Here is a 26,452-nt window from a genome sequence, read left to right as displayed (position 1 = left end):
CATTAACAAGGTTTTATATGCACTGAAATAAGAATATATATATATAACCATTATGGCGACAAGATTTTAAATGCAATGAAAATAAGAAAATTAAATTACTTTTTTAAAAATAAAAGCTTTTGAGGCTAAAATATGTTAAAGAGCTCAAAAGCGAGCAAAGCTTTTATTAAAGTATATACATTTTCGTTTTTTAGTGCATTTAAAACCTTGTCCCTATAAAAGTTTTTAAAAATATTTTGATTTAAAACACCATCCGTAGCTCGTAATATCTGAAAGACGATTATCTGCCCTGTGAAAGCAGCCGTATAAGGACATATTTTACAGACAGCTTACTTTATCTTGTTACCTCCCCTTAGTTTCAAACTTTATAAACGTTCTCACCACAGCTCACCAGACTGTTAGGGTGATCGCGTGTAGTTAGTTATCTCCCCTTCTGTTATTAAATATAGCAATCTATCATTAGATGATTTTATTTTGTTTTCTCCTAACATAATCAAAACCGTTTAATTGATTAATAGTACGTCTTAAACAAAAAGCGATTGTCGCTAATGAGAAGAAAATTTTTAGCAACCAAAGTAACAAAAATAATACTGGAAATGTGATGATGCCAAAATTTGGTTTAAATTAAGTTTTGGGGCAAACTCACCAGGCATTAGCAAAACTGACATTTTTTTTATAGCAATTAAAATTCAATGCTTGTAACTAAAAGAAATCACTATGGTGGAGGTCTATAAAAATGTGTAACTAAATATGACCTCAAGCAAACATATTGTGACCTATGTAAAAGCTTACTTATGTAGATATATAATTGATTTTGTTTTCATATTATTAATAAAGACAAACACTGTAGTACCAAAAATAAATAAAAAGGATAAAAAACTTGTTATTCTTATGCAATTCACTTTTTATTCACTATATTGCACTGAGCATTCCCTCTGGTACACAAGATATCAAACACAATAACATCAATAAACCATGTAGGGGAAAAAAGTCATTGTGACTCATTTGCTACTTGTAATTCTAAATTATTTTATGACTTTAAAAACATCTTTCACTGTGAAGACTATCATAAAAAAATAAAATTTCCCCTGTCTGTACAATACAAACTTAAAAACCAAGGCTAATGCTGAATATTTAATGAGATTAAATTCATGCATGTTAGTAAAAAGCATAATGAATATTTAGAATATTGTAAAAGAAATGATTTAGAACTGACTTGTCATAAAACATTAAAAAATAAATGACAGCACAGACTTAGTGTTCTGATTTTGTATGACCTATAAAATAAACTTTCTTTAGAAATACAGGGAATGTTGTGACAAGATTTACAGGCTTATTTGTGACAAGAAATGAATAATAATTGTTTTGTTTAGACGAAAATGTTTGTCAACCTTCATTAATTCAGAAGCTTTTATCAATTTATTTAATATTATATTAATAATCATAATTTGTTAATAAAAATTCACCAATAATTTTAAAAAACCATTTGTGCAAAAATGCAGTTTCATTAAGATACTAAGTCCTCATGATAAAATATAACAATTTATGAGACAAAATGTTTCAATATACAAAGTAACTTAATAAGTGATATTGTTAAACAGTTTAAATGGATGATAAACATAGCAATTTTAAAATCGCATGATACTTGATAGTTATGAAGCTGTAAGTTATGGCGAAGTGAAAAAAAACAGCCACTTTTGTACCTTAAACACAGAAAAAAATACACATCAAAACACAATTTTTTTTTGTTTTTAAAAATGTAATATGTGGATTTTGTGGGAAAACAGCATTTCCCAAAAATGAAGAGCTTTATAATGATTAAGTTATAAATTAAATTTAAAGCATATAGTCTGATAGTTAGCTTTGATGTTATCTAATATTACGGACTATACTAAAGTATGGTCCAGTATAATTAGAACATTTTGATGAACTATGCATTAAAAATGAAGTCTTAAACTATTTTGCCAGTTTTACCTAAACATATATATAGTACTTAGTACAGTAGCTTGTTGGTCTACAAAAATTTGTATTCTTTATTTTCAGTTCACAAATAAGCTTAACCTATCCATAAAGCCTTTTGAAAACTAACAATTTACAGTTAGATGCTTTTTCTAAACTAGTTAAATAGTTATTGACAAATTAACTTGTTAGTTTAGTACTAACACAGTAACTTAGTATCAGGTCTTAAAAGGTATTTTATAAAAAAAAAATTTTAACAGAACAGAAAGCACACAAAGATAAGTTTAAATGATGTTAATAACTACAACTACAAAACAAAAACCTTTGTGATTTGAAAGTCATTTTCTATATAGAAAACCCTTGATATTCAAAAACCCAAATTTATAAAATATTGTAGTCTGTGTATTTTCCATTTATTATTATTTCCCACAATAACATGCATCTGAATATTGACAAACTGTTGCAAGCAGAAACCATGCAAAAAACTAAATAGCAAGTCAATTGTGTAAATACGGATTATCCTATTAAGGACAATAAATTGATACAATCAACCAATTTTTATAATGTTGATATATAAAATAAATGGGGAGCTGGTTAAACAAACAACAAATTTAGCTGAAGAAAGTAAAATACTTTTACAAAATATACAAATTTGTAAAAGTGTTCACAATCTAACAAAAAAAAAAGCAGTTGGATTCAATTATCATATATTATTTTTTAATCTTATACCAGTTAATAATTAGAAAATAGATCCAGGGATACTTCTACACTTTGATTTCTAACTTAGCATTTAAATCTAATTTTTTTTTCCTTTTTAAATTACATTTCTTCTATATTATAATTGTTCTTTCTTGTGTCTCTAAGGGGAAAGAAAAACAAAGAACAAGGTGGAAAGGGAAACAATAATTTTTTCAGTTTTATATTGTTAGCTGTTTTTCGTGCATGTCATCAGACTGGTTTTGCTACTCTTATAAATAGAATTAGTGAGGAAATTTACAACTGTTAGAATTGCTAATTATAAAAAATTGTAGTAGTATCTTTTTTTTTTAAATGCACCAAGACATTTAATAGTTACTCAAAAGAAGTAATCACACTTACAACAATGCTAGTTCATTCTCAGACCACTTAAAAATATAATAGGTAATGTAATAATTAATACACAAAAAGTCACACAAATAGCACCACAAAAAGTGGAGACCATCATATATTTTCAAAAATGAATTTTGTGCATTAATACCTTAATTAAAAGTTAATTCACATAATTTAATTTAATTATTTAGAATTTTCTTACTTTACTTATTCTACATTTTTTGTTTTGTAAATTTGTTTAATTACAAGTAAAATATTTTTCAAAACTAAATAAATAACCTATGCACTTGTTTTGAAAAAAAAAGTCATGAGCTATTAAATTGCCAGATTGCCTAAAAATGAATAGTTAAAAAATACAAGTAAAAACATTTAAAAACAATCATGAAATCATTGAAAATAGATCATAGTATGATCTGAATTGAATATCAAAAAGTACAACAATAATCACAGAGTTGTTTAGGCTGTTTGTCATCAAATAATGACATAATGAAAAAAAAAAGTTTAACTACCTAGAACCAGTTAATTAATTATTGTAAAACTGATTTACTTGAACTTGAATGAAAATGTCATTAGCATTTTTTCTAAAAGTGCTCTTTATTAAAAGGTCTTAAAAACTTGCCATCTTATTTAAAATCTAACCAACATTTTTTCCCCAAAAAATAAATAATGAATATGATATAATATGAATAAAATGAAAAATAAGATTCTAATGTTTAACTTTAAATTAAAAGAAACATTAATATGCCATGTCTGAGGTGTAAGCTGACTATCACAGTATCAGAAAGGAGCAGAATAGTTACAGAAGTTGTCAGATATTGTTTCATAACATTAAATTATACACAAAACTTTAGCTCGGACATAATAAATTAAAATCACTGACATTTTAAAACACTCAATTCATTTAAAATATGAAAAATTTTTTAGCATGCACTTTCATTTAGCAGCAAAGCCAAAAAATGATATAGATGATCTTTAATTTACATATTCTATGTGATAAATGCTTTATCTGTGATTACTCTCTGTGACAATTACTCTGTTTACATTTTGGAATGTAGTATAAAGACTTCATTTACTTCAGAATGAACCGATTCCATCATATTTTCCAACAACAAAAAATACAATTTTAATGTTAAATTTACCACTTCCAAAATGAGAACACAGGAGTTTTAGATATATGAACATGAGCAAACTTGCAGATAAAAGCGCAGATCTGAAGCAATGATAATAGATGCCTGTGCCACTTTGAATCTATTCTTTCATTAAATCACAGTAAACTTAACGCAGTAATTTGATCATGTTATGGATTAGCCGGAACTGGCGTCACCTCGTTGGTTATTAAAGTCTCTTTCATCTCCACATCATCGCCCCTTGCCCTCGACAGCATAATATCTCTATCAGCCCTAAAGCAAATAGAATTTAAACATGAATATATCAATATAAGAATTCAAATAATTTTAATGTAAAGATATGAGCAGATAATTGTTACATAAAGTGAATGGGGGGGGGGGAGGTTGCATGAGTATTGGGCATAGACTCACACCCCGAAGTAAATAACAAATGAAGCACATGATTACTAAATATATAGTACTGAAGAAGCTTAGGATATTTGTTTACTATTTTGCTAATGTGACAACAAGTGATTTTTTTTATTCAAATGCACAAGGAATATTAAATCAGGAAATCATAAAAGTTATTATTATAGAGGGGGAAAAAACTTTTGTTACAGTTACACCTGTTATTATCAGGGATGTGACCAAACCGTAAAAAATATTAGATTTTTTTCGGACCAGACTCAGTAAGTTTTATCCAGTTCCAGTTGTAATTTTAACCTTTTAGTTTTAGTTAAGGTGATGGAAAATACCAAAAACCAAAAAAAATAAAATTAGAATGATAGGACCTACTATTTATTTTAAGTAAATGGTGTTTTGGGAATAATACTTGAAAAAAATACATTTGAGCAACAAAAACATTTTGATAGTAATTAGTAGCCAAGTCACATTGTCATTTATACTTTTAGAAAGGCATTAGGGAGATGTACTTTTATAGTTATAGTAAGGTAACAATTACAATTTTTTAAACAGTTTTGAATTTTGGAAAAATTTGGAAATCAGCGTATAATTAGAAAAGTCACATCCCTAAATTATCTATATTTAATGACAATTAAAATAATTAAAACACAATGACTAAACATTTTGTCAGCACCAAAAAAAAAGGCAGATATTTCTTGGAGTTATTTACTTACTTCTTTCCTAAAGCAATCAGCCCATATACAACTCCAGAAGCAATCAAAAGGGCACTGCCACACATTGTAGTTACAGAGAAACATAATATGGGAGGAATGAAAGCAGGCCTGAAAAACAAAATTTATGTTTAATTAATACCTTTTTTATTTCAACTGCATTTTAAGTTCCTAAAAAATCTAACATTCATACAATTACAATGAGAAATTTTTTTACAAAATAGATTTTTTAAAATAGAAATTTAAGTAAAGAGAAATTGTTAAAATGTAAATAAATATAATAAGGAGAATTTGTTTTTAAATAAAAATTGACATAATGAGCACTATTTAAAAAATCTTTAATTGATGTATACCCTTATAGACCAAATTTTAAAAAAAATGATATACTTACAGAGCATATGCAAATGCCTTTTGCCAGTATGACCTTCTTTCACTGAAGCGACTAATGGGCTGAATAAAATCAAGAAACTGACAGCAGCAAGGAGCTTCTAGTAAGATGACTCCAAAACCTAACAACCTACGGCAAAAGAGCAATAATAAAGAATACCCTAGATTAGACAGTGGCATCACTATGTGAGGTGGGAGAGGGGGACATGTTAGAAATTCATGTCATATCAGAAACAATAAGGAGAGCCCAATTGTATGCCTTTAAAGTAAACTCTTACAAACCACAAGGCCAGGTTTGCAAAGTAAAATAACAGACACCCAACTTGGAACTAGATGTTGGTAAATTAAATTATGTTAATTTTGTATTTTAAACTATTTTTCTATAGTAGGGAGTTGATCAAGTTTTAAATTATAAATCAGAGTTAAATACTTAAACATTTAATTAGTAAATGTAATTTTTTCAAAAATATCTATAATACTGCTTTATGCATTTTTTTACAATTATAAGGGGAGGGGGGGGGGGGAGGACTGCAGAAAGAGAGATGCCCAAAAGAAGCAGAAACACTGCCTCCCCCTAACACCTATGTGGACATCATTTAAAAATTGATAACCCCTTAGGCCTGTAACTGTAATGAAAGAATAAAGTATAGAGTCTTGATTAAATATTTCATGTATACACAAGCTTTTAATTAAAAACAAAAAAAACATGACATATTTGTTAACTAACAAATAAAATAAACTTACATGAGTAAAATGCCAGCAACAAGGCACAATGGTGTAAAAGTTAGTAGGCGGAACAGCCCTGTTAACATTGCAGCTAAAACAAAATATGAATTTTCATGTTAACATTTTTAGTGAAGAGAAACTACTATTTTTCTTCTTAAGATTATTTAAGTAAGAAAGTTATCTGTAGAAATTACAATTAAATAATGTAAACTTTGATGTCAGTATTTTTATTTTTAAAAATAGTTGTTTTTTATAGTGTGGATTAAAATATTTCATTAGCTTCATGATCAATGTATATTATTGAGTTTTCTAATTATCACTATAAAAATGAGCTCACTCAGTCCTGCAACAATGCAGCATGTTGTTGCTAAGATTTTGCACCACCATGTAACGCCATCATCTGGTTTTTGCCCAGCAGGGTGCCCCTGAGATACCATGCTAGCAGCAAAATTCTGGCCACTCGTTGTTTGTCCCATTATTACACACTTTCAAAATGTCACTGGATAAGATACAATAATCTAAAATAAAATATACATATTTTCATACTTTACATAAATAGAAAATAATTTGTATCACGCTACATCACATATATAGTGGATAAATATGGACTAAAGGAGTTTGGGGTACAGGCCCATGTGAAATTCACATGCTTGATTTAACTTCAATATACTTCTAGGCTTTTACACACATAATTTGTAATACATTTAAAAAGCAATGTTTACAAATTACATTTTAGGCCTAAGTAAATCCTTGTATCTTTATTTATAAAAATTAATACCTCTGTAGTAAGTGAAAAGTAAAGAAGAGAAACAGAGAGTTGTGAATGTATACTTGAAGAGAACTAGCATGTTTTTGTGGACATCTCTATAAGAGGCTCTCCATACTTTTTGTGGACATAAATAAATAAATGGATGAAGGAATCTGTGATCAAACCCAAAATATCGTCCTTATATACTAGATCTATATACTATATGGATGTGGCTATTGGGACCTGGGTCCAAATAGCCTCGGTCGCTATTGGGACACGGCATTAAGTTCGTTAAGCACTTGTACAACCTGTATTAAAATTATACCTTTTATGTTTATTTGATTTTTCTTGTGGATTTGCTCGTATTTTATTGTCTTTTATTGTAATTATTTATGCGGATTAGCTAGCGTTAGTTCTTGTGTTGCTATTTCTAAATAACCCTATATTTAGCTCTATATACAAAATCATTACATATTTAGTAATCATTGTAAGCCGTCGTGGTGGAGTGGAGAACGCAGTACCTCCCTATTCTTGATCAGTTACGGGATCGGAACCTATCAAAGCTCTCATTTTTGCGTGAAGTAAAGTGTATTTATCTAAGTTTAACATTCCATTGCATTTTTTGCAAAAGTGTCTTTTTTAAATTATTTTTTTAAAAATAGATTTGACTAGGCCTATAAATTTTTTTCTTTCTAGATTTAGGTTTTTAAACACACCAATTATAAAAACATCGTTGCTTCATTGATCGCCCGCTCGCGTTTTCTAGTCAGCGCAAGAAAAATACAGACACTGTGTACGCTATTAAAGCGTACTACAAAGCATGCAAGATATTCGTGGTCAAGAAAACCGGCCCGGGAGCTGTCTGCAGCCTATAAAGCATTTTTTTAATACAATTTTATATATATATATATATATATATATATATATATGGACGGATAGACCTATGAAATCAAATTACGTTTAACAGAAGACAAAAATAAATGAAACACATTTTAACATGCGCGCTCAAAATTTGCTCTGCCATAGAAGTTCATACCATAGGCCATAATTATATTTTAGACCTAATGACACCCGCTCATCATAACATTTGTCAGTAATGATATCGGGTATTTAAAGCAAGATCTCAATATAATGAATAAATCATTTAGAATTACCAGGACAAAAAATCACAACAGAAAAGATATATTCTGCATCTTAAAAGAACTTTTGTATAACTAAATCTTAACAATTCTATTGGCTGGTCCCAATAGCGGCCGAGGCTATTAGGACCCAGGTCCCGATAGCGGCCGTGGCTATTGGACCCCGGGTCCGAATAGATGCCTCCATACTATATAGGCCTAGTTAATTATAGTATTGTCTAAGCCTGATATTCCTGATAACTCAGCAAAGGCACCCACATTGGCCACAAGTAGGCTACTACTAGATCAAGATATAAATATAATCTGATATATTAATATAATACTTAATAATACTAAAACTATAATTATAATACTGAATCTGAATAGTGAATGGAGATCTAGATTCTAGAGTAAAGTGGCGTCTGCGGACAGTCGTAGCAAAAAAATCGGAAGTGCCGATTTCCATTGAGCGCCATTCAGTAACCGCTTCACATAGAAACAAACCGAAAGTACCGTCTCACTCCGCATCCTTTCTAGTTTAATCACGTCTGATTCATTTTGTATTCATACGCATAGCATTGAATGTATTAACATTTTCAGTGGTGAGACTCTGTGCGGACAGTAAGTGCACTTTTTTTTACATTTTATTTTCTGTGCGGACACTTGCTCCTTATGCGGACAAGGCATATTTTGTTCATTTTGTTTCTATTTAAATGATTGAAATAAACATGTTACATACATAAATAGTGTTGTTGATTGTTTTATATATTAATATATTGGAAAACAAAAAATATGAAGAAATATGAAATAAGTTTTAATTAAATTAAAGTGATGCCTGAAAGAAACTCAGGACCCAGTTGAGATTTTATTTCACTTTTTGCTTAGTAGACACGTTTGATGATCAAAAATATTTTTAAAACCTAAAAACATCACTAAAAACTAATAGATCTAGATTTAGACTTAATTTAAATATAAATCTGGAGTATCAAGATTAGTTTAAAGCTCCTTTTTACTTAAAGTGTAAGAAATATACTCTGATTTTTCATTAGTGTCCGCAAAAGGTTAACCCTCAAAAAATATGCGGACATCCCAATTTTTCCTCTAAGATGGCTTAAACAACCTTAACTATGATATTTATAGCTTTCTATATATATATATATAAGCTATTTATAGTTAACCCAGTTAACTAAGCTATGATTGGTTCGATTTATTCCTCTAATCCGGGGACTAGTGCTCTTCATCCGGATGAGGTTTCCTACCATAAAACGTCATACATCGCAACTTTGAAAAATTCCAATTAATCTCCCTATTGAGTGAAATAGAAGAAATGGACTCAGATGTGTTTAAAAATGGACATGCTTTGTGTTGTTTGCGTTAGTTTCCTATAAAACATTCATACAATTATTGTTTTAAGCGAAAAACAGCAAGGTGTCCGCACAGAGCCGGACAGAGGCAACTGTCCGCAGACGCCACTTTACTCTAGATTAGAATTGATTGGATCTAGATTATCTAGATCTAGATCTAGAACTAGATGTGATGTAGATCTAACTAATAGATCTAGACTTTATCATACTGAACTCATAGTCTCATGTCTCATAGTCATACTGATACAGCGCAAAACGATAGATGATAACAATTAACATACATGGTTTTCGTTGTTAACCAATACTTGGCCAACTAAGGCCATAACTTATTTACTATTTTTACAATACGGTGAATACCCATTGACCAGGTAACAAAAACCTTTACTTTTATTGGAAATTGGCAAATTTTAGGCCAATAGGCTAATTATTCAAAAATTATTAGAATATTTTTAATCGCTTGAAAAGATGAGTGAAAATAAAAATGGTCTCAAATAAACGTAAGGCCATCAAACAATACCTATTTGAATTACCTAATTTATTATTTTACTTCATTAAAAAAGTACTATTGTGCATTTTGTTAACCCAAATTCTAATGTATCTAGAATCTAGTTCAGTAATTTACAAACAAATACTGACATAAACAAACAGGCAATATGAATGAATTTTCCTTGGGACGTGGCTAGATTATCACAGTTTGTAGCAGTCTAAAATATATTGTAATTCAAAATCAAATGCTGCGCATAATTCTAAAGTTTAGGCCTAACTAAATTTAATATGTACGAAAAAAAAACCGTATTCAAAAGTTATCATCCAATTTATGACGTCCAGATGGAGGGGTCCAAACAAAAATCGATTTTCGTGGACGCGTATGGGCGAGTGGGGGACTGGGGGGGGGGGGGGGGGGTCCAATTGGACGCTTACATCAAAGAGGGCCTATTTAAAAAAAAAAAAAAATTAAACACGTATTCTCAACAAAAAATAAATCTTTTTTTTTTAACTAAAAGAAAAAAAATTAGACGGTAGATCTCATAGCTCATGTTTTTTTTTTAAAGCCAGTTCAACGTTTAAATAAGTCACGGTATTCATATTTACACTGTGGTCATCCATATCGCAAACGACGTCACGTTTTTTTATTTTTTTTTATTTTGCGATTTTTTACCTCTCCCTCCTTTGTAACGTTACACACGACTAGTACAATTACCGACCCTGATCAACATAAAGAAGAATATTCTTATATAACGCTACGGGGGATGGCAACTCGGGATATAGACATTATTGTTAATCCATTGTTAATTACTTAAACTTTTAAAATAGAATAGAATCGCGTAGAAAAAAAGAATTGCGCACCACGTGAACGCCAAACGAAATGTGTATAACAGTGCGGAATATTATTAGTACTTTAGAAATTTACATGCGTTTTTGAGAAATCGGAAATAGCGTAAATTACTATTTCCGGTCAACGGAAATTACTCAAAATTTTACTTAGATGCGAAATTTCATTTATCTATCCCAAACAGTACTCAATTTATAGGCTTTTGAAAAATTGAAGGATAAGTTCCACTTCCGGTTATCGGACTACAAATTTGATATAATACGTATATATGAAATTTCATCAACCTAGCTGTAACTCAATTTATCGTGTTTACACACACACATAAACACACACAGAGACATACGGACAGAATTGCAAGGTCCACTTTTTCCGACTGGATTATGCATAAAACGTCAAAATTTTGATACATCTGGATTTATAATTTATGCCCGATTCAAATAAGTCCTCTATACTCCTGATGTGATGAAGGACTGAGGTGTAAAGCGGTGAAAAGCTGTCAAAATTGCATGTGATTTTTGTGCACGATTACAATACTTTCTCTATAGGCCTACTCTATACTTCGTATAGGAGAAAGTAAAAAATTAAAGTACGGGAATATTTTTTCATTTAAAAAAACGTTTTAACAAGAAGCTTTTATGTAATAATGCACTAAAAAGTAAAAAATAAATGATTTTCTTTAAATATATAACAATACACTACTATTTAAATAACTATTTTAAAAAGCGTGGGTCTCTTCCTTAATATTAGTAAAGGTATCCAACAGATAGTAAAGTGACCCACGCTTTTCTTTATAGTTTTTTAAATAGTTGGTTATTATTATATATTTAAAGAAAATCATTTATTTTTACTTGTTAGTGCATTATTACATAAAAGCTTGTTATTAAAACGTTTTTTATGAATTTTGTTTTCAATGTAGTGGTTATTTACGTAGAGGGATTTACAAGAAATAACACATTTTCAATTTAGAAATTAATTCTAGTGTCTCCTTCGAGGCCCGCGCCCTGAGTGCGAATATTACTTCTGTCTTGCATGTCGTGGGGTTTGCGTTTCTTCTTCTTCCAGCGACTAGTTTGATTACGTGTCCTCCGACCAGCGACTAGTTTGATTACGTGTCCTCCGATCAGCGACTAGTTTGATTACGTGTCCTCCGATCAGCGACTAGTTTGATTACGTGTCCTCCGATCAGCGACTAGTTTGATTACGTGTCCTCCGATCAGCGATTAGTTTGATTACGTGTCCTCCGATCAGCGACTAGTTTGATTACGTGTCCTCCGATCAGCGACTAGTTTGATTACGTGTCCTCCGATCAGCGACTAGTTTGATTACGTGTCGTAGTTTATTTTTCAACTAGGCATCAATATTTAGTCTTCGCCAATTTTTAACTAGGCGCAAAGGTTTAGTCTTCACCAATTTTCAGCTAGGCGCAAAGGTCTAGTCTTCACCAATTTTCAGCTAGGCTCAAAGGTATAGTCTTCACCAATTTTCAGCTAGGCGCAAAGGTCTAGTCTTCACCAATTTTCAGCTAGGCGCAAAGGTCTAGTCTTCACCAATTTTCAACTAGGCGCAAAGGTCTAGTCTTCACCAATTTTCAACTAGGCGCAAAGGTCTAGTCTTCACCAATTTTCAGCTAGGCGCAAAGGTCTAGTCTTCACCAATTTTCAACTAGGCGCAAAGGTTTAGTCTTCACCAATTTTCAGCTAGGCGCAAAGGTCTAGTCTTCACCAATTTTCAACTAGGCGCAAAGGTTTAGTCTTCACCAATTTTCAGCTAGTCGCAAAGGTTTATTCTTCCCCAATTTTCAGCTAGGCGCAAAGGTTTAGTCTTCGCCAATTTTCAGCTAGGCGCAAAGGTTTAGTCTTCCCCAATATTCAGCTAGGCGCAAAGGTTTAGTCTTCAACAATTTTCAGCAAAGGTTTAGTCTTCGCCAATTTTCAGCTAGGCGCAAAGGTTTAGCCTTCCCCAATTTTCAGCAAAGGTTTAGTCCTCCCCAATTTTCAGCTAGGCTCAAAGGTTTAGTCTTCACCAATTTTTAGCTAGGCTCAAAGGTTTAGTCTTAACCAATTTTTAACTAGGCGCAAAGGTTTAGTCTTCGCCAATTTTCAGCTAGGCGCAAAGGTTTAGTCTTCGCCAATTTTCAGCTAGGCGCAAATGTTTAGCCTTCCCCAATTTTCAGCAAAGGTTTAGTCCTCCCCAATTTTCAGCTAGGCTCAAAGGTTTAGTCTTCACCAATTTTTAGCTAGGCTCAAAGGTTTAGTCTTAACCAATTTTTAACTAGGCGCAAAGGTTTAGTCTTCACCAATTTTTAATTAGGCGCAAAAACAATATTTACAGAGTTTTACGTTTCAAAAGCTATGATTCTGGCGGCATGGTACTTTGGTACATCATTACGCGATTTCCCAAATGTTCTTAACAGATCAGTTCGGGGTGGGTTGGGGGGTGGGGGAAGTTCAACCTCATTCACCACTTTCCGGTCACTTTAGGTCAATTAACCAATCCAGCTTATACCTAGGTGTGACATTAATTAATTAATTTAAATTTGGCTGCTGTTAGTGTTTTGTAACGCTAAAAACAACTAATTTTATTGTCATAAGCTATCGCTGGTCCGAACTGTTATTTTAGGGAGCGTCGACTTTATATAAACAGTTTCTCGGAGGAGGTGATGACATCTGGTATTTATACTTAAAGTGTGTGCAGTGTGTGCATGTGTTAAATATTTTGAAAAAAAAATTAGACTTGTGATGCAAACATTAAAACTTTAATTAAAACTATTAAGCAGTAAATTTGGGGCCCCTGACTGCAGCCCTTTTAGCCCCCACCCCCTTTAATCCTCTACTAACTAGAAGATTATATCATTTCTGTATATTTCTAGGTTCTATGCCTGAATATCTAGGTAACACTTCATTGGTCAAATTAGCAAATTAAATACAACCAAAATCAAGTATCCTACCATGACTAATAACATTATTTATGTTAAGTCAATAAAACAATTGACTACTCAGTGGTACCTGGACTTTAGAGTACCCAGACATACAAGGTTTTAGAAATACAAGCAGTTAAGTTATTTGTTTTGCTTTGAGTTATGAGCAGAATTAGAGATACAAGGAACCCGATCTGATGGTTTCACAGTTCATGGAAAAGAAACACCCCAAAAAAGTTCCTACTGATCATTAATCACAGCTATTTAATGACACTATTTTAACACATTTCTGCAACATTATGAAAGGGAGGAAAAAACAAACCTCATTAAACTGAGTTTTGTTTTAAACAGTGAAAGTTTGTAAAGCAAGGCAAAAAAGGCAATGCTCAGTTAAGTTCCATTAAGTTAAAGGATAAAGTAAAATTAAGAGTGTAACAACTAAATGAATTTAAAGCTTTTGCATTAGCAGTGTAGAGTAAGTGAACCAAGTAAAGCTCCTCCATCTATCTAATCCACCCTACACCTCTGCAAGTATTTTCAGCAAGCTCAAGTTGGCTGATTTTCAAGGAATATTCACTTTATAAAACCAGGGTATTTCTTTACATTCTCCTTTATTATGTTTTTATACAACATTTGTTATGTATAAATACATTTTTCTTTTTAAAAATATGTAACAAAACAAATGGGGTGGCAATTAGGTGGCTGGAGCGGATTAATTAATGGCATTTCATATAATTTCAATGGAGATAATTGCTTTGACATACAAACAATATTACCAAACAAATTCAGTTTTGCATATCACGGTATTACTAGGTAGAAGTATATCAAATTGAAATACTAACCAGTTTTAACTAGTGAGTGCATTCAGCCATATTTCTTACATTTCATTGTTAAAATATCTGTAATAATAACAGGTTCAGTACCACTAAAGTAGTGTGGTAAGTGCCTTCTGGTAACAGGGAAGTGTATTTTAAAATTTCATGTGTAGGAAGTGTGACATGTGGGGCTGGGTCTCCCACAAGAATGTGCTGGTACTATTATAGTTTAAAGGGTTACTGGATTCTTAAAATACTATTCACTAGGTACACTGGATAATGAAAAACTTGGCATGATCTTCCCCGCAGGCCATAAGAAAGTTATCTAAATTTTGAAGATTTTATTTCCGAGTTGGCTTATGGCATGGTAAAGTATAAACATGACTGACAATGAAATATTAAACATTGCTGACAGTGTTTCACATACACATTACATAACAAATTATTATACAAATGTAGCTGCAAATTATTACAATATTTTATTTAAAAATAAATAATGCTTAAACTGCATAGAATAGTCAAAAGCTTTAACAAAACTTAACAATGTAAAAGAACAGTAGATTACATTTTTTAAAAACAATAACAAAATTAATCACAGATTAATTCATTTTAGTCTTGGCAGTCGGAAAGTGAACCCCATCGCCTGGCAATTTTGTTGGAATAAGGGGACACAAAAACACTAAAAGTCCAGCAGAGCCAAAGATCTCATTAAACGTGTTCCGCAGTCCAAGAGAATAATCATTTATTCCTTTAGCTCTTTCATATCTAACCTGACCCTTGAACAGTTGAACAATTTGCAGTTCTAGAAGCCAGATAAAAAATATGGTGACGAATGTACCAATCGATGTCATGGCAGTAATAAAAAACTCATACAGAGTATAGTAGCCAAAAATTAATCCAATATGCGGAGCCAAAAGAGATGGCAAGGTTGTCCAGGTAAAGCCCCCTTTGACATTGGTAACAAAATCCCAGTTGAAGATATTACAATAGATTCCAGCTATGGTCATGTAAAATGCCAAGCAGAAAAAGTAGCGATGGTTGTGATATCCAATGCAGTAGCCAGCAAACCAACAGTGATGGTCACGTTTTAGAATACAGATATCACAAATTTTGCAGTGGTGGGAACGTGGCGGGGCGTTGACTTGACATTTACCACAGTATCTCCAATCTGGTTGGGGGTCATCTGGTAAACTGACACTATTTATAGTAACATCTGTGCTGATCAGAAGGAACATGTTGGTGTATATGCTTAATGCGAGAAAACCAGCAACTGAAAGATGAATTATCACCATGTGGTTCCAATCACTGTGGTATGTGCTCAAAATGAAGAAAAATTCATAGCACAATGTCCATAATCCACCAAACCAAAAAACATAAAACAGCATCAAATCTGCTGACGTCTTGGGCAAGTGAATCATCTTTCTATAAGAGAGAAAACAGATAACATTGTTTAGCACAATTATTGCTAGAAAATATTTAATTTCTCTGCTCTTTATCTCCCAAAACCACCTTTGGCAAAATAGAGAAGGAAAAGCTGATGGTCTAACATATATTCAGTTAAATAAACCCTATTTCACATGCCCATGACCTAATTGCTTTTGTCAATTTCACAAGAACTGCTAGTTTAAGTAGGTCATACATTGTTTGTTGTAATAAGTTGAAAATTTCATGGCTGACCTAAATTAAAACAATATACTGTTTATACTAAATTTATTATAATTATCATATAATATTCTTGGGTGAAAGAGAAATTTGCAGTTGTTAATACAAATCTAGAAAAAAGTTCTTGTCAAACCACTTTGAGACTTAGTATTTTTTACGCAAATTATCACAGACTTTCGCACACACAGCTCTTATGAAACACCGCACACAAAGTAGGTCACATGCAAATGATTCTAGGTTTTTATTAAAAGAGCATATTATAGAACGGCAGGTTTGACTATTTTAATAAGCCGATCACTATAAAAATTTTAACCTTCAAGTACTTGAAACAATGGATTATCAACATTATTTTTACAAGCGCTTCTAAAGCTATAGGCCTATATATATTGGATATAAAACATGAGTTCAAAAGTAAGACAAACGAAATGGCCTACAAACTATTTGACAATTTGTAGTTAACTATGGATGGTCATCATAAGTATAGTCTTGAAATTAGTTGAAAGGCCCACTAAATATTAAAATCGTGTAGGCCTACCAATACTACCATGTTATGAAAATAAATATGTAAATAAAATTAAAAACCTGACTGTTTGGTTTTTGTCTCACTTTACTGAAGAGGAAGTATTTAGATGTTTTTACTATTTTCATTAGGCCTAACTTACTAACTAGTTTAAAAAAGCCAAAAACAATTACATCTAGATTCTAGATCTAAGAATCTAAGTTGTTTTCATTTTGTCACTAGGCCTATTTTAAACATTAAAAAAATATTTTCAAATAATAGATCTAGTATAATAGGCCTAGGCCCTACTCAACATTCTCAACTTTTATACCTTTATCATAGTTTATGTCATGTTTATATATATTGGTCATTATAGGACCCCAAATAATAAAAATATGAATAGGCCCAATAGCCTATTATTAAATTAAAAAATTTTTTTCAAGCCTAAGTTTTTTTTAATGATTAATACAAATTTTGAATTTTAAGTTCCAAGTCCAATGATCAGATCTGGATCAATTCACGGAAGGATTTTCGTCTGATGTCCATTCATTGCTTTCATTTTAAATAAGCCGCAGCATTAAAAATTCATTTTAAATAGAATTGGGTAAAACTCCATTTTAGCGTATTTTATTCTCCGCTTGTCATTTACCTCCAGTTGAGCGTATTTTATTATAACAACCGAAACACACCAAAACATTAGGAAAACACGATTTATTTATTTGTATTGTATTTTTGTTATAACAAATTAAGAAAAATGAATAAAAAAACAAAGAGACTGACTTTGTTTTAGATTTTGATAATTTAGTTTTGTTAAAACTTGAGAAAAATCCAAATTTAGAATATTGAATGTGCAATGTTCATGTGTCAAAATTTTTATGGCAATGGGTGAAGTACGTAAACGTAAATCACAATTGCAAGGCGGTTAAGTTTGTATTGTTACAAGTATCTCCCAGGCATGATACTATAAATATTAATAAATAAACATTAATGAGCTTACAATTTACAATGACCCCAAAACTGAGGCCAACACAATTTCAAATAGCAATTGCCCGAGCTATGATATGATGTATGCTGATAACTCAATGTCAATGTGAACTCACGGTGAACCCGCGACCGTGTAAGGATTTTTCTCCCGCTGACGATTACACGAGATTTGATATTTAATTGGAACAGTTCTAATGCTTTTTATGCTTTTTTTTTTACCTTTTCTAATTAAAAATCACATTCATTAAAAAAATAAGTAGATCTAGTGTTTTCCTGACGTTTTTGTGTGTTTCTGTTGTGTAATAGTAATGTATAAGTCGAAAAATAACGAAATTTATAAGTTAGTGAGCCCGCTAATAATAAAATTAAAAGGTAATCTATCGTTTTGGGTACGTAAAATCGCCCGCGATTTGTAATGTGAAAAACAGGTGACTCCTTAAATTTTAATAATTATTTCACATTTTGAGGAGGATTTATGTTTTAAAAAATTCAGAAATGTTTCCTTGATTCATTTATGTACCTGTTTTTAAACAATTGAATTAAAACTTTTCCGTAATAAATGAAGACTAGCGATGTTTCCAACAGATGCAACCATGCTCATTTACTATAGCAGCCATCTTGTCTAAGTTTTATTTTTATAAGCTTTTAGCGCCAGATTCAAGGGGAAGCCACTCTATTTTACAAATGGCTGCTGTTTATATAGCAAATCTTGCTCTCATACACTGCTGTTTAAAGTTAATTTCTGGCCTATATCGATATATTTAGCCATTGATTTAGGTTTATTATTCATTTATCTATAATATTTAACACAAAAGTATGACAATATACTTCTATTAAAGCCTTGACAATGAGGTAACGTTTTCGTACATAAATAGCCGCGGGCGATTTTACGTACCCAAAACGATAGATTACCAATTAAAAATACGCTCAACTGGAGGTGAACGTGAAGTGAAGGGGGGAATAAAATACGCTAAAATGAAGTTTTACCTAGAATTGGACTCTCAACATGAAGTTAAATAATACAAAAGATACTTTAAGGCTTAAGATAGACATACAAGTCTTAGTTTTAAACAACAGTTGAGCTTCAGGATTTTTTAAACTCATTGATTACCGGTCTTAGCAACTGTGAAAGCTATTCCTAAAAGACAGATACTTAGCGCTAAGCATTAAATAGCAGTACAAAACACAAAAATAAAGAGACTACGTTTCTTTCAGAAGCTAAACTTGTCTCGAGTAAAAATTATGCTGGAGCTGTTTAGGGCAGGGGTCGGCAACCTGCGGCTCGCGAGCCGCATGCGGCTCTTTTGATATCAAGGTGCGGCTCTCCAGCCCCTTGCACAAATACTAATAATCTTAATAAAAAAATAAAATATTTGAAATAAAAAAATGTTAGTGGCTCTTTAAAACAAGGGAAATTTTGAAAATTGTAACTTTTGGCTCTTCCGCTTCAAAAGGTTGCCGACCCCTGGTTTAGGGCATAAATTTATTAAAATCTAGGGCTAAAAAATAACACGTAGAGATCTAGATCGATAAATAAAATTATAAATTCAATATATCAATATAGATTCCCTTTTGATTTATATAATAAATAATTATACTAAGCCTAGTTCCCATAATTCAAATTTAATTAATAATTTAACTTTGTAACAATTATGTTAAATGTTTTTATATTTTAAACATTTTCTCCCCTGAAAACAAGAGGATACAATACACTATCTATAAACTACAGTCAGATGATAGCATTGATACTAGGATAGGCCTACTGTGAATATTATGTTCTGATGTATCCGGCTCAATGACGTACCAAATTACAGAAAGAAACATAAAGACAACTGCAGTTGTAGATAGCACTTATAAAATAAATGAGTATTTGTATTTGTACCCTTTGCCTTTGTTAAATCTTACAAGTTACGTGACAATATGTTCAGATGTGCAGAGGCATAGCGACCCTTCCCGGCGCCCGGGGACATACTTTCAATTTGGCGCCCCCTTGGGAGCAAATTTTCGATTTGCACCCCCCCCTCGAACTTTTCATTTGCACCCCCCCCCTCAAACTTTCGATTTGCACCCCCCCTCGAACTTTTCATTTGCACCCCCCCTCAAACTTTCAATTTGGCGCCCCCCTAAGGTCGGCGCCCGGGGACTTATGTCCCCCCCCCGCCCCCCTCGCCACGCTACTGCAGATGTGGACTGGCCCGCCTGCCTGCCGGGGAAAATCAGAGTTTCTTCCAGGCATCTCTTCAGGAGGCTACCTCCCCTCCCCCAAATTCTACTGCCCCCCCCCCCCCCCGAACGAAATTTATATAATTTATATAGAAAATATCTATATATATATAATTCTCTTCTGGGATCAGTTAGAAAACAAGCTGCAAGCGCGCCTTTGCAGTCCCCTCTCTTCCTCTCTATCACTATCACTACCACCCCCACCCCACATGATCTGGTGAGCGGTGTTCACTCTGTTTACATTTTACAATCATAGAGACGGGTTTGGTGACGGCTATTAGGGGCAGATAATTGAGTTTGAAACGATTTTAAACTTAGAGGAGGGGGGCGGGGGGGGGGTTTAGTGTTTTTAAGCAAATATTTTCAATGGCAGCATTGATACTGTCGAATTCACAAATTATAAATTACTGAAAAGTAAAAAAAAAAACAACTAAATAGCGGCGTATGATACGCAGCGGGTCGGCTCGTATACTTTAACAGTGTCCACCCCCCCCTGAAGAATGTCTATAGCCCCCCCCCCCCCCCCCCCCCCCCCCGGAGAAAAAAGTCTGGAAGAAACACTGGGGAAAATCCTAGTGGACCCCACAGAAAAATTCTCTTGGAGACTAGCCAGTCCACAGCTGGTTATGTGTATTGATGGGAGTGGGAATGGTTTGCCTGTTTTGCATGCTTTTGTAAGAAGTGAGCCTGTGGAAATTTTGTCTGAATGTTTGCATGATGTATATGAGGGTATATTTTGTGATTTATTTCATGCTGACAATGATTTTAGTGCAATAGGTACTATCAGTAAGACTTTCAGTCAAGCATTTATGTACATTGCATACAATGTCTGCTGTTAAAAAATATTTGTTTACAAATGCACCTGTTATTGCCACCAAAATTCTCACCATTTTCAAACAACAAACACACCTTCACTTCATTAAAAACAGACATCATTTCTGCATGCGCTGATGTCTAAGCCTACCGCTGGTCTTTATCAGAAATATGGACGGCATGCAGAAACACAGAGCTAGCAACACTTCACAACACAACAACAAACCATGTAGAATCATACCATTCCAGAATAAAACAGCACCTTGATAGCCACAACTTCCTTCTTACCTGTCTGTCTAAAATTCATATACATGATGCAGATCTCTATAAAAAAAAACTTGAGAAATTGATGGAAATTCAGGGTACAGTTCAGGAAAAACAATAATTTATATAAAAGCAACATCAGATAGATGAGATTTCTTTATTGTAATATATAAAACAATTAAAAACAATTTGGCATTATGTTACAGTTTTTAAAAGAATGAATGAAACTGCCTACCAGCAGGTTAATTACAATTGATGGTGATTAGAAGTAATAAACAACTTATTGACATTAATATGTTAAAACTACGGTTTACATTAAATTAATTGCTTGAAGCACTGACAAAAAACATTCAGTCTTGCTACAAATAGTTGTAAAAAATAAATAAGAGTTAAAGTTACTCATTTTAAACTACGACATAAAAAACAGATCTCAAATTAAAAAGCAAATAGTCAATAAGACTTAAAAGAATAGAAAAAACTTTAAAAGTTTTTGTTCTGTTTTAGTTGTAGTAGGCCTAGTAAAGATGAGCATGGAAATAAAATAGCAGCTAATAAAATTATTTTACGAGGCTCCCTTTTCTACATCAGCGAGTCTGCGAATCATTAAAATACCATCTCGTAGTGGGACAAGAACCTGAAATAAAAAACAATAAGTCATTAAATAAAAATAACATTGTTTAAATAATGCTTAAGATTAATTAAAACTTTTGTTAATCAGATGTACAAACCCAATGGTCTTAATCTGCACACATTAGTGTGCAAAAGAATGAGTGCTTCTGAAACCTTTTGATTCAAATGTTGGTGGAAATGCTAATTATTAGTTTATTCTACAACCACTGTTTTCATTTAAAAGTACAAGAATCTATAAAATGACAACTTGCCTTGTGTAATGATGCATCTGCTGCCAAATACTTTGCAACTTTGTTGGTCACAGTTTCTCTCCCTGGTGAAGCATACCCACTCCCTTGCATGTAGGCATTGTCCATCAAAACTGTCCCTCCAGGACTGAGCAGTCCTTTTTCAAAGATATACTGTTAACAAAGTATACAATTATTATAACAATTTAATTTTTTAAAAGTAGACCTTAAAGCTAAATTAGTTTTAAAAAAAAAAGAAATAATCTACAATAAATAAAACGATGCATTTTGATTATACTTTTTTTGGGTAATCTATCGTTTTGGGTACGTAAAATCGCCCGCGACTAGTAATGTGAAAAACAGGTGACTCCTTACATTTTAATAATTATTTCACATTTTGAGGAGGATTTATGTTTTAAAAATACAAAAATGTTTCCTTGTTTCATTTCTGTACCTGTTTTTAAACAATTTAATTAAAACTTTTCAGTAATAAAAGAAGACTAGCGATGTTTCCAACAGATGCAACCATGCTCATTTACTATAGCAGCCATCTTGTAAAAGTTTTATTTTTATAGACTTAAAGCGCAAGATTCAGGCGGAAGTCACTCTATTTTTACAAATGGCGGCTGTTTATATAGCAAATCTTGCTTGCAGACACTGCTGTTTAAAGTTAATTTCTGGCCAATATTGATATATTTAGCCATTGATTTAGGTTTATTATCCATTTATCTATAATATTTGACATAAACATATCACAATATACTTCTTTTTACAGCATTGACAATGAGGTAACGTTTTCGTACATTAATAGCCGCGGGCGATTTTACGTACCCAAAACGATAGATTACCTTTTTTTGTTTGTATATTCATAATGTGTGATCAGTAAAAATACATTTTTTGTCAATTAATTTAATAAAATATACATTACGGTTTCATTAAAACAAGTTTTATTACCCATAAGCCAAAACTTGCAAGATATTTCAAATTAAAAACCGGATAGACAGTTAAAATGTATAACAGCCTAGCATTGTAAAAATGCATATGACTTGTTAATGCTGCTTCATCTATTTCTGGATTATATTTTTAATTATATTTACTAACTAGAATCATATTTGAGGCTTGATGGTTGATCAGGTACATAGAGTGTCTCTGTTTTTTGACCATCACATAAAGGACATATGTAAAAAATATCCTTAAAGTTGGATGGACAATCTAGCTTCACAGATTCACATCTAAATTAAAAACAAACTCCCATACTAGGCCTGACCTTAAAGTACTCCAGATATTCAGACTGGCTGGCATCCAAGAATATGATGTCAAACTGCTCACCATTCGCTGACATCTGCTTGATGGTGTTGAGGGCATGCCCTATTACGTAATATCATGTACATTATTTTGATGAACGGTGACATAATTTAATTTACCAGGCTAGAAATGTGTCATTGTATTATTATTTATTACAAAAAAACATGGCATTGACAGGATTTCATCTTGGTAGATACTTTAAAATTGTTGATTTAATTAATAATGTTATCAGGGTAAATTCTGTTTTAGGTTGCTGTCAGCATAGAAAAAATGAGGCTAAAAAAAACAAAAATGTTTAAAAAGATTTTTTTTATTGTTCTTATTGTATTGGGAATATTTATTTGTAACATGGTTTATAAAATTGTGTGCAAGATTAGAGTAGCCTCCCATATTTAGGTTTTAAATAAATTGCCCATTTACTTGTTAGATTTGTTTTTTTCAATTAACCTACTCTGAAGAAATAAAAGCCAATGATAGTTTAATAAGTGTAGGGTAGACACCAATAATAATAGAAATAAGAGATTGTGAGTGGGGGGAGAATATATTGTGATTTAATATATTATAAATATATAAATATCAATGACATTCCTCATACCTCACATAACAATACCACTCACCAATTTTGATAGTGATTTTTTTATGGTGCGGTGACTTTTTAAATAATTGTTCCCCAACAAAACTTTTTAAATATTCGTCTTGATCAAGGGTTACCAGTTCACCATCGGCTGAAAAACAGGCACAAAATTTGTGACAAATCTGTAGGTACCTATCAACCCCAAAATGACATACTCCTCTATTGTTAAAAGTAAAAGTGTTTTGCTGTTACAAAAAAATATAAACCTGGTAAAGCCTCTGCCATTGAGAGGGCGCTGTAGCCAGTGAACATCCCAATTTCAAGGATTCTCTTAGCTTTCTGAATGCTGATGATGGACTTTAAAAACTGACCTGATAAAAGAATCAATTGTTAAGAAATCTAAAATAGTATTTTGGATTCACTGTGTTGGATATAACACATGTGTTTTTTGTGTAACATAAATCTTGTATTACTAAGTCAGTTATGAAATTTCATGAAGATTAAATTATTAATACTGATTCTGATCTTACCTTCTAACAGTCCACTCATCATTAAAGGCATCAGCTGCCAAGTAGTTTTTCCCTCCTGGTATACTTTCCTCCAATCATGCTTGTACGTCTCTGCTAGTATATTCTTGCAAGCATCACTCTCCTTTGAGCTGGCTGAATGGGTAAACTGCTCTCGAAGCTTGACCAGTTCGCACGCAGACTCCAGGGACTGTATGACTTCAGGCGCGGCTTTTGTTGATCTGGCAAGTCTGAGGGCTTTCTCCAGCTCGTTGACGGCAGGGTCGTAGTACGACAAGATGTGTTCTGTATCCGACATTTTGCTTTTAACCAAATTATGATTTAGATCTATATTTAAAAAAATATTTAGACATTATTCACTTTAAAAAATGAAAAAAAAAGTAACATCTACTATGTACCATTCTTCTAACACTGTTATTTAGTCTATAGGCTCTACTCTTGTTTTATGGCCAAAGAACCTACTGAAGTACTAAAGGCAGCTATTTGGCTTTGTTATAGATAGAGGGTAATTAAGAATTACATTAAAGTGCCTTTGAGGTTTTTTTGGGGGAGGTAGGGTTGAGGACTAGTTATCTGATATAGGGTAACAATAAATATATTTATTGTGGGGGTGGTGGGGGGGGGGGGGGTACATAAAAAAAAGAAAACATTAATAAAATATAAGTCTATAACTACCCCCCCTCCCCTTGATTATTAATTGGCAGGTTTTTTCGTTGTGAGGTTAAATAATACTATTAATATAACCTAATTGTATTTATATGATAAGTCAACTTGTGGCCTATGTCATGTGGCTATAATCACTGCCGCTATAGTAGTGTATTGAAAATTGAAATATGGATCACATAAAAAAAATGTAAAAAAAAATTATTCACTTTGCATTAATTAAGTTTAAAGTAAAAAGTTCCTGCTTCTTCATTTAAAATTATTTTCTGACATAATAAACTAATTTAATAAATTATCACATTTACTTTTATGTACGACCCCCGCCCCGGACTATTAGGATAATGTTAAAATAATTTACTTAGGCCCTATAAGTTAAAATTAACGCTAAAATAAAAGTAAGGGAGAGTAATTACGTACTTGATAAGCAGGATAAAGTGATTTTCTTCTTTTTATTGCACAAAAAAGTGCATAGTCATTTGATTTGTTTACATTTGAAATTTTGCTTAGTCACGAAAATAAGAAAGTGTAATAAATGGTCAAAAAATCAGAGAAAATTAAATACTTTATTACAAGGGAGATAATTACCGAAATTCGCAAATCTTCATCAACACCACGGTTATGTCCACTGTAAATCTTTCTACTATTACATCTTATGACTTATACTTAAGATTTTAATTAAGTTACGGTTAATTAATCAACTTGCCCGCCCCCCCCCCCGGCTTCTTTTCACTCGGCTGCAGCGTTTGAAAGAAATAGCTCAGCAGTTATAAATCGGTCGAAATTTTGTATACAATTTGACCAGAAACAAACTTTGTGGCCCTTGCAAAAGCTGGTAATAAAATTTCAAAACAGAGAATGTCAAAGTAATGTTAGAGAAAACAAAGCAGGCTATAAATACCACCGGGAATTCCAGTTGCGCACTTACTAGAGTACGTTCAAGCACACGGAAACCAAAAAAACAAAACAAATTGCTCAAAATATTGTATGCATTTTTTTACCGAGTTAAAAATGAAACACATTGAATTTGATGTGTTTCTTTTAGTCGTCTTAACTTTGGGCCTCCTAGCACACACCACCGCTGGCGGTAAGAAAACTAAACTCAGATAGGCCTACTAAATAATATTTAACAATTATTGCTCGGGTCTAGTCTAGACGTCTAGATCTAGATCTAGATATAGTATCTAAATCTAAATCTAGAATCTAAATGTTTTAAAATTTTAATCGGTGATGCGAAAAGTTTTCTGTGGATTCTCCTGAAGTTAAGAAACAAAAATTGAATGTAGGAGTGAAGCATTGATTATAGATGATCCCTAATATTTAGCAACAACATTACCAGCTGTATTTGCTTATTCTGTTGTTAATATATCACATTTTCTGTCTCTGAAC

General features: G+C 32.3%; 2 protein-coding genes across 6 annotated transcripts; both read right to left on the bottom strand.

Annotated features, from left to right (window-relative positions):
- Nucleotides 1-3,772: 3,772 nt before the first annotated feature.
- Nucleotides 3,773-10,318, bottom strand: LOC131941824 (calcium channel flower homolog). Of its 3 annotated transcripts, none has more exons than XM_059301373.1 (6): nt 10,267-10,318; nt 6,738-6,899; nt 6,419-6,491; nt 5,679-5,804; nt 5,291-5,398; nt 3,773-4,448 (listed from the first exon to the last, which is right to left on the bottom strand). In XM_059301373.1, exons 2-6 carry the CDS (start codon nt 6,874-6,876, stop codon nt 4,346-4,348), a joined length of 549 nt encoding a protein of 182 aa, XP_059157356.1. In that variant the 5' UTR covers nt 6,877-6,899; nt 10,267-10,318; the 3' UTR covers nt 3,773-4,345. The 3 variants fall into 3 exon arrangements, with proteins under 3 accessions (XP_059157356.1, XP_059157355.1, XP_059157357.1); XM_059301372.1 differs by lacking the exon at nt 10,267-10,318 and adding an exon at nt 9,912-9,978; XM_059301374.1 differs by lacking the exon at nt 10,267-10,318 and adding an exon at nt 9,912-9,958 and having other exon boundaries at nt 6,738-6,918.
- A 10,971-nt stretch (nt 10,319-21,289) lies between these two features.
- LOC131941865 (uncharacterized) lies at nt 21,290-26,115 on the bottom strand. Of its 3 annotated transcripts, none has more exons than XM_059301434.1 (7): nt 26,065-26,115; nt 24,407-24,730; nt 24,143-24,247; nt 23,920-24,027; nt 23,265-23,365; nt 22,022-22,171; nt 21,290-21,774 (listed from the first exon to the last, which is right to left on the bottom strand). In XM_059301434.1, exons 2-7 carry the CDS (start codon nt 24,699-24,701, stop codon nt 21,703-21,705), a joined length of 831 nt encoding a protein of 276 aa, XP_059157417.1. In that variant the 5' UTR covers nt 24,702-24,730; nt 26,065-26,115; the 3' UTR covers nt 21,290-21,702. The 3 variants fall into 3 exon arrangements, with proteins under 3 accessions (XP_059157417.1, XP_059157415.1, XP_059157414.1); XM_059301432.1 differs by lacking the exon at nt 26,065-26,115 and adding an exon at nt 25,484-25,606; XM_059301431.1 differs by lacking the exon at nt 26,065-26,115 and adding an exon at nt 25,276-25,319.
- Nucleotides 26,116-26,452: the final 337 nt, after the last annotated feature.

This window comes from Physella acuta, unplaced genomic scaffold (assembly GCF_028476545.2).
Source record: "Physella acuta isolate Inbredline_101_S28 unplaced genomic scaffold, ASM2847654v3 ptg000374l, whole genome shotgun sequence".
Classification (NCBI taxonomy): Eukaryota; Metazoa; Mollusca; class Gastropoda; family Physidae; genus Physella; species Physella acuta.
Note: the sequence above shows the minus strand (reverse complement) of the source record. Positions and strands in the feature narration are given on the sequence as shown.